Source organism: Desmodus rotundus, chromosome 12, assembly GCF_022682495.2.
Source record: "Desmodus rotundus isolate HL8 chromosome 12, HLdesRot8A.1, whole genome shotgun sequence".
NCBI lineage: Eukaryota > Metazoa > Chordata > Mammalia > Chiroptera > Phyllostomidae > Desmodus > Desmodus rotundus.
This window is the reverse complement of record NC_071398.1, coordinates 59,133,287-59,142,332: the sequence shown is the minus strand read 5'-3', so window position 1 is coordinate 59,142,332 and position 9,046 is coordinate 59,133,287. Positions and strand designations below refer to the sequence as shown.

Here is a 9,046-nt window from a genome sequence, read left to right as displayed (position 1 = left end):
TTTCAGGGGTTAATAACTTGGCTATTTTAAAGTCACATCAGGCAGAAACTTATTAGGAATAAAACATTTTTAAAAATAGATTTAATGCATTTTTGTCAAGATCTAGTTAAAATATTGCCTATTTTTCTGAGATAAAGTTACCTACAGTTAATATATATCATGAGACAAATGTTTAATTAAACACACTTTTTATTTTGAAGTTTCTGGAAGTAATTACAGTTTATAATAATGTCACATTTCCTATGGGTAGATTAGATGTGGATGGACCACAAACATTATACTGAGGCAATTTTAACACCTTATAGACAAATTTGGCATATGCATTGCAGTTTTAAATAAACCTCTTGCCAATAAAACTTGTAAATGGTTTTTTTTTTGAGGAACAATAACATGTTATATTTTATTTTATTATTATTTTGCCAGCCAGGACTTAGTCGCAAAGTTATTGTTCAATTAAGAGTTTACCGTGTATCATAGAAATGTATACTTGAAACCTATATGATCTTATTAAGCAATGTCACCCCAATCAATATAATACATAAATGAGTGAATACTATATACCATTTTCTGTTTGGAACACAGTATTTTGATTTCCTTTTAGTAACAGAATTTTCTCACATATGGATGCCAAGGTCATCTACGGCCTTTTGTAAAGTCAGTTCAGCCAGAAATTCTACCTTGAAGTACCAGAACATTCTCCTTCCTTATAAGGAACAGGAGAAACCAGAGACAGGGTGTGGAATAAAACCAATCCAATACTACCTTCGATGTGCTAGTCCAGTCACCTTTGACCTATGACCTGATCACAGCCACAGGAGTCATTTCAGCCCAGGTCAGCACAGAAACCAGGCAGCCAGTCTGCAGGGACCAACTTATGCTGAAGGTGTGATCTGGTGGTGCTAATTCTGTGCTTTTACACTGATAGCAAAAGAATCCTTACCTCAAATTGTAAAAAAACAAACAAGCAAAACAGGAATTACATAGGGGTTATATATCTAAAATTTAAAATTAAATAAAGAAAACAAAAGATAGCCCTGGCTGCTGTGGCTCAGTGGATTGAACGCCGGCCTGAGAACCAAAGGGTCACTAGTTCAATTCCCAGTCAGGGCACATGCCTGGGTTGCAGGCCAGGTCTCCAGTAGGGATCACGTGAGAGGCAACCACATATTGATATTTATCTTCCTCTTTCTCTCTCCCTTCCTCTCTCTCTGAAAATAAATAAATAAAATCTTTTGAAAAAGAATTTTTTTGATTGAAATACAGCTTTGAAAAAATGGTTTCACCAACCTTAATAACTCAAACCTTGGTTTTATTTTCATCCTTGGTCATAATTTTTAGTCTTTCTCTTTTGCTCATGGAAATCCTGAAAACTAAGCCAATCATTTTGAAAGTCTTATCAACACTTTTGTCTTATGCCTTGCGAAATTTATTTCTAGAGATTCAGCCAAGTCCTCTTTGACAAGCTGTGTTTGTTCTGTGTGCTCAGGGAAAACTGACAGATCCAGGAGAAGACTCACTGGCTACACGCTGACTAGGGACCAGATGACGGCTGTGAGCCTAGTCATTTGCCCCGTCTATCGGCGATTCTGTCGTTGTCCCAGGTATTACCTGAATCTCCATGCAGAGAGCAGAAAGCCATCCATTCCACCACGGCGGCCTGGACTCTCTAAGGAGCACTTGTTTTTAAACCATCACCCTTGCTGGAATGGCAACTCTGCCCTCTGATGTAAGTTCCATTTGGTATACAAGGCTCATTTGCTCAACAAACAGGTACTGAGTGCCTCCTTTGTGTGAGATAATGTTTTAGGCAACAGGTAGACAATGGTGAACAAGAGGCAAGATCCCTGCTCTCATCATCTCACCTTGTGAGAAAGGCACACAAGCACACAGCTGAACTTCAGGGGACATGGGAAGAGCAGTATCTATGGTGCGTGTCACGGGGAGTTGAGCCAAGCTGCTCTACAGTGACATTTGAACAGAGAACCGAAAGCAGACAGAGCGTAACATGCGCTCTGAGGAAAGACTGTTCCGGGTGGGCAGTCCCTAAGGTAGGATCTTGGCATGACTGAGAACTAGCAAGACCCAGTTCCACTGCTCCACTTTCAGTGAGAAGCTCCGATTCCTCCGTGCAGCAGTGATCAAACTCCTAATAGCACCTGTCAATTTGGCCTTGAACGTATGTCGCATTATAACTGTTACCTTTGGAAAGATGAGATGCTTACTTTCCACTTAAGGCTCAGCTTCTTCAGGCCAGGGACCTAGTCCTGTGCTTCTTGATAGACCCAAATCAGAAAGAGCGCTCACAGGAAAGAGTGGTCAGTAAACACTCACCGATGACCATGATCTGATGTCAGGGATCTGTGGTTGTCATGCCTTCCGGGGGTCATTAGCGTATAGATGGTACACTATTTAGAGTAATGGGACTGCATGAGATCACCTAGGGGAAGAATAGAAGGAAGGATATGTATACAATGGTCATGTCTTAATTGTGATTAAACTTCTCTTTGTATTTTGCTAGGTCCGGGATTCTTTGTTTGAAACATCTTTTCCTACAAGCATGTACGATAGTTTGAGAAATAGTCTCCTTGTATCGTCTTCCTTATCATCACTTTAATCTGGTGTGACACATTTTTGGAACAGGTTTGGCAGTCTTCCATTTTCCTCACTGTTGTGTTTCAGATTCAATCAGGGACTATTCTGGGCTTCGAAAGAGCTGCAGAACATTCAAAGTTCCCTCAAAGTTGCCTGCATGTCTCAGAATTCTCCACACATTCAGAAATCTTGATTCTACAAAATGTAAAATCCTGTAGGTTGGCTGAAAGGATGGGATCTGGTTACGCATCCCCACAAACAACGCGGGACACCAAATTTCATAGGAAAGGAAGGGGCAGATCTCAGGATCCTCTAGCACTTTCTCTAACCCTCTTGCCCTCAGAACTTCTGCAAGCAGTCCAGAAAGTAGGAACATATTTTAATGCCAAAAAGTATCAGAAGAGAACAAAGCTACATAAATTCCAGCAAACATGCAATATTTATTGTGAGAGGGATAATAAATCAAGGAAAAAAGGGGGTATGGAAATGGAGCCAGATATAAAGCTAAAAAAAGAGCACAAGTGAGTCATAAATTTGGCTCTGCTTTCTAATAGCCAAAGTGGGAAGAACCATCTTCCCAATAGACTGTGTCCATTGGCTGAAAAAAACTGGTTATTCAGAGGACATAGATTTAATTTTGAAACTAACACCATAGAGGAATTTGTCTCTGGGATCTCACAATCCAGGTAATGATAGGTAATATTGCTTTGCAATGAACCTGGGAGAAATTTTAAGGATGGAATTATTTTGAGGGCTGACTTCTCATCCCTGCTTCAGCACAGGTAAGACTTAGTTGGAAGGAGGTCTCTCCAGGCTAAAGAATGTATGCAAATAACTGATGTAGGTAATAGTATTCCATTACTGTATCCCAGATCTTTGAGGTCAGGGCTTGCTTACGTATTGCAGAACTTAGTTGTCAGGTAGCTGGTGCTTATTCAATGAGTCACCGAACGAATGCCTCACGGGAAGGCTCCGCTTTCTGGCACCACGTTTGTGCAGCCAGCTGGGCAGAGTTTATCGGCTTTTGCACCTGCGTTAAAGACCCCGTTTCACCAACTCTGGGAGGGAAGTAGGAGCAGGGGCTGCTTCAATGAGCGCTTCCTCTGAGTGAGTCTTGGGACAGTGTATACTGCACGTGGATCTTTGAGGCCTAGGAGACCGATCTCCTGACAAGGCTTGCTTCAACTAAGGGCTTTTCCCTTTTCACTTGTGACAAGATAAAGAGCCCATTCCAGAGGTGGGTACTTACTTTTTTAGAAATTAAAGCACATGAGGGCTAAAAATTTGTTTGGTAAGGGACTGAAAAACTCGTGTTCAGTTGTCAAGAACTAGCTATGTAACCAGAGCCTAATTCAGTATGTGTAGCTTTTTCCTAGTGTGTGAAGTGAAGGTAAGTTCCCACCCTCCCTAACAACCTGCGTACGCCATTCCCGTATTTATCACATTATTGTTCACTTACTTTTCTCCCTCATTTGTCCTCTGAACAAACCTATTTGGAGGCGGGAACTATGTTTCACGGGCTTGTATATTAAGTGCTTATCACAGTGACTGTTACAGTGTAAACTCAGTAAAATGTTCATTGGTCCAGTGAATTAAAGTTTCACAGTGCAGAACAAACATACGCTAGTTGAGGAAAGCAGGCTGAACTTCACCATGTTTGGGCTTCTCCTCAGAGCTGGTGGCTCCTTCCCGTGGCCCACAGGGCCCTAAGCAATCAGTCCCAGTTCACAGAGATCGGACAGTGCCTGGAGGTGGGTGCATCTCACGTGCTCATCCTTCTGGAAGTGTCCTCATACCAAAGGGCTTGGGCTTCCTTTGGATCCTCTGGTGTCCAGTGTCCTACATTGCTTGTCATATACAACCATGCTGACGCTGTCAAAAAATACCTGTGAAACAACCAAAACGTTGAACATTTATTCTGTAGCCCGTTTTGTCTGTCCAACTGCTCCAGGTTTGCATATTACTTCTCCCTAATCACCACAGCTAGGAGACACTGAGACCTCCTGTCCCAGGCGCTGTGTGCTTATCCAATGTGCTAACTCCTTGTTTGGTTTCCATTGTTACCCCCAGGCTGCATGAGAACACTGGAGAACAGGTTAGTGACTTGGAGCACAGGTTCCAGCAGGGGCTGTCTGGCTCCAGCATCCAAGCCTGTAACCACTACACTATGCTGCCTCGGGGCTCATGTCTTTAGTAGCTGCATTCTTAGGATAATTCGTTTTTCTTTTGGGAAACAGCAACGAGAAGAATTTTAAATGCGCTTTGCCTAATTATAAAATACCTTTTATGTCTATAGTTATCCAAGATTTTAACTAGTGTTCCCTTTGTGTGCTTATACTGGTAATAAGAACTGTATAGTACTCATATATTTAGAAAACATATGTTAAAAATGGAATTTGGAAGATGCTTCCATTTACCCATACAATAAAGGGATTATTATGGCAACTTAAAAAAAAAAAAAACCACCCAAACTAAAAAACACGAGAAATCTACTCAAAATCATACACTAAAATTCTAAATAAATAAACTTTTGACATTAAATATGTGACCCCCCAAAAGCTGTTTTATTCCTCTAGCTTAAACCATACCTAGCTTATATGACTGCACCGTAAATGTAGGCTGTTAGCTATCTTGACATCAAAGGTAACAGCTATTCAAGGATCCTGTAAAGTCTATGAATTTGTACAGTTATGTTTCCCTTCATAACGGCAGATCTTCATGTGTTCACCAAATTTTAGCAAATTGGTTATAATACTTAAGTATTTTCATATGTGTTAAATCAAGGAGCAGAAAACTCATCATAAATAGAACTGTTAAGGTACTTCAGCTCTCACACCTGTTTCCCATTAGTATACAAAGGCTAACGGTATAAAAAGCCATACTCAGTTGATTTTAGAACATTTTCATGAACTCTGTACTAAAATCAACTGTGGTAATGATTGCACAAGCCTGTGAACATACTACAAACCCTTGACTTGTACACTCACATGAGTGAATTGTATGTCGTGTGAATTATATCTCAGTAAGTCTGTTACCAAAAAGGTAAAAAAAAAAAAAAAAAAAGCCATACTCAGCAGTTTGAGTTACCCTGAAGCTATATTTTGAAGAGGCTTTAACACTTCCCTTAAGAACTGACCATACTGGTACTATTGGTCAGTACATTAAAAATTTTGAAAAATAAATACTAAAAGTAACTATAAAAAAAAGAACTGACCATATTAAAAAGAATGATCCCTTAGGCACTACACAAGACTTCTTACTTCATCTATAAAGACAGAATGCCTATGTTTTATTTGCCACAGGGGTGAAGAGGGAAACATCAGTGAAATAAATTTGATAACATGACTCACGCTTCATTATAAATGACTTCCCTAAACTCACAACTCTCACATTTGGCTGAGCTTAAAAAAAAAAAAAAAAAAAAAGGAACTTTAACTTGAAGTAAGTAGGCCAAGTCACACTATCCACCCAAGCGAAGGAGTTTAAGAGAATGAGTGAATTTTTCCAGCAGGGAAAATATTTTCTTTAATTTAGTGAGCTTAAATAATTTACCCATAGTGATGAATAAGCTCTTGAGTCAGATTCTGAAACATTGTCTCTGCCTGTATCATAGAATTTCACCAAAATGTAGTATGGACCTTACATGAAACATTTTCCTGTTTAAATCTTAATAGTAAACACAAGAATAAAACAAATCTATATTACTTCACTTTCAGGTGTTTTTCTCCCAAATGTACTACTCTCTAGATGTGTTAGGTAGGCTGTACAATTAGGTCTGGCTTATTTTACTTAACGGTGGGTTCAATTTTAGCACCCTATGGAAGTGGTAAGTGTAATGAGAATAGTAAGGTTATGTAAACTGTTTCCTCAATCTCCTCCCTCTCAAGGCCAGTAGTAAAGTTTGGTTGAAAAAAAGAGGAGGAAGTGCTACAGCAGACAGGCAACTGGGAAGGGAGTTCAGAGAATGAAAGAACAGGGCTCTGGAGAGATTCAAGTAGTACTGGAAATGTAAGGAGTCTAACTCTAAACTTTTACCCCTCTCCCTGGCTTCAAGGTTAGATAAGGTGTAAAGTGTCAGGGGTGTGCATGGAACCTTCATAAACGGACATTTTCTCCCATGAAACAAAGAAAGAAGTAAAAGTGCTTGGTACCACATGCTTTTGAGGCTTACGAGCCTATTAAATAAACATTGTTTTCATCGTTGGGGGCATACTTTAAATAACTGTCGCCAGAAGAATCTCCTCCAATTGAGGGTGAAGTCACTCTCCCACCCCAGGAGCCCTGAGGGAAAAGGCAGACAGAAGATAATGACCCCTACTTGCGGGGGGGTGGAGATCTGCCTCCTGCGACCCCCCTCCGCCTCTAGCACGCACTTCTGGCCTCCTCGGGAGGTCGCTGGGGGGAAAGGCAATGATCATTCTCCATGGTAAAGTCTTTGGTCTTCTCCTCCTGGTCGCCCACTTTGTAGCGCAGCTGCACGCGCAGGAGCCGGTGGTTGTCCTGGGAGGGCAGCAGCGTGACCTCCCCGGAAATGTCTGTATCTTGCTGTACTTGCACGGGCTCGTTCAGGTACAGCAGGGCTTGCTTCCAGTGCGTGACCGGTTGAAAGGGCGAGGTGGACAGCACCAGGGGTTTGTCCGAGTCTCCTCTGGGGAAAGTCACCTGGAACCAGATGGCAAAGCCGTGCATGGGAGCCGAGCCATAGCAGCTGAAGCGGAAGCGCCCACCCACCCCGGCCTCCAGCTCTTGCTCCAGGCCGGCGCGAGCCAGTTCCAGCTGAGCAAAGCACTGCGGCCGGGCCAGCACATCTTCGCCGCACAGTTCCTGCACCACGATTTCCGAGTGGCCCATGATGCAGCGCGTGGCGAAGCCCTCCAGGCAGCTCATGTCCACACCGTAGACCTGCTTCACCTGGCTCCAGAAGCCCAGGCGCAGCTCCAGCGTGTGGTCGCTGATGGGCGCCACGAAGAGCTCGGCGGAAGCCGGCAAGAGAAGCCCGCCCTCCTTCAGCCACTTAGTCCGCGCGTGGAGCACGGAACTCAGCATGGACTCGTGCAGGAGTCCGTAGCCCATCCACTCGCTCACGATGACATCCACCTGCTCGGGCAGCTCCACCGTCTCCACCGGCCCCGGCAGGACCTGCACGCGGTCCTCCACGCGGTTGAGCCGCACCACCTCCCGGGCCTGTTCCCAGATGGCGCTGGCCTCCACCGCGTACACGCGCCGGGCCCCGGCCTGGGCACAGAAGATGCTAAGAATGCCGGTGCCCGCGCCCACGTCCAGCACCGTCTTGTCCCGCAGCGCTGCCCAGTTTCGCAGGATGCCCTGGCGGTAGGCATCCGTGCGGACGCTGTCCGCAATCATCTCCTCGTGCACCGATATGTCCGAGTAGCACTCGTAGTACATTTGGTCCCGCTCCCTCCTGGTCCTCCGGGGTCGCAGCGGGGCCTCCTCCTGCCGCCCGCCATCTTCCTCCTCAGGTGCCCCACCTCCTTCGCCGCCGCCCCCCGACTCAAGCTTTCTCCTCTTGGGCTGCGACATCTTGGCGGCCCCGGCCGACTCCCGGCAGACGTTGCGCGGGCGCGCGCCAGGAAGCGGGGTCTTCTGGGACTTGTAGTGCGCGCCCGCTCTTTGCACTTCCTGCAGTCTCGCCCGCCGGATCTCGCGCGCTGCCGCTCAGTGCGGCTCAACTCTTTCCTGCCTTCCGTGGCTCGGAATCCCCCTCGCACCCAGCGTAGCCACAGTCTGGGGTCCTTTACGTCCCCCTACCTTCCTTTCACTTCTCTTTCGTGTTTACTCACTGCACGAAGTGGACACGCCCACTCCGGGCGGCAATCTCCCCCGCTTTAGCACCTGCACTTGGGCAGTTGGAACTCTTAAAGGTCTCCAGGAGTGAGATTCAGAAACTGCACCACTCATTTTTTTACTTTTTTGGGGTTGGGTTTTTTGTGGTTTTTTTTTGGTGGGGTTAGGGTGCGGGGCAGGTGTCAGTGGAACCAGATAAAAACCTAGCAATGTTAAACCCTGGTTCTTATTCCAAGGAGAGCACAAATTAATTAAATGATTAGGGCAGGGGATATGACCTCTGTTTTCAATGACCCGTTCATTCCTCCAGCAACAAGGAAGTCTTTACGTGCAAGAATTATGTTTTTTGCTCTCTCTCTCTCTCTCTCTTTTTTTTTTTTTAAAGAGAATAGCTACTTGGCGCTTAGTCCTGCCCTGTTACTTCTGTGGTTCATTCAAGAGTTAAATCTTGGAAGGGTCCAGTGGTGTGGTGCATTGAAACCCATCGCCAGCTGTAGTCTGGTCTCCAATTACTCCCCGCCTTCCCCCCCTCCAAAAAATAGTACCTCGTGACCACTTTCTACTGCCACTCCTTAGTGTTTCTTGTGTCTGGGCAAGATTGGGACTACCCGCTTCCTCTTTTTCTTTCAGCTACCATCAGCTGTTAATC

At 44.6% G+C, this 9,046-nt stretch overlaps 1 protein-coding gene across 4 annotated transcripts; it reads right to left on the bottom strand.

Annotated features, from left to right (window-relative positions):
- Positions 1–239: 239 nt before the first annotated feature.
- PRMT6 (protein arginine methyltransferase 6) lies at positions 240–9,046 on the bottom strand. 4 transcript variants are annotated; one of them, XR_008425832.1, is made up of 3 exons: positions 6,911–9,046; positions 4,052–4,478; positions 240–2,437 (listed from the first exon to the last, which is right to left on the bottom strand). XR_008425832.1 is itself a non-coding variant. In XM_024570339.3 (2 exons), the coding sequence occupies exon 1, from the start codon at positions 8,131–8,133 to the stop codon at positions 6,955–6,957; it is 1,179 nt and encodes a 392-aa protein (XP_024426107.1). In that variant the 5' UTR covers positions 8,134–9,046; the 3' UTR covers positions 2,482–4,478; positions 6,911–6,954. The 4 variants fall into 4 exon arrangements, 2 of the variants coding, with proteins under 2 accessions (XP_024426107.1, XP_045059787.1); XR_006656888.2 differs by lacking the exon at positions 240–2,437 and having other exon boundaries at positions 2,481–4,478; positions 6,806–9,046; XM_024570339.3 differs by lacking the exon at positions 240–2,437 and having other exon boundaries at positions 2,482–4,478.

What these genes read in the sequence shown, in the direction of transcription:
- PRMT6 (XM_024570339.3), bottom strand. Translation starts at nt 8,133, where the DNA reads ATGTCGCAGCCCAAGAGGAGAAAGCTTGAGTCGGGGGGCGGCGGCGAA.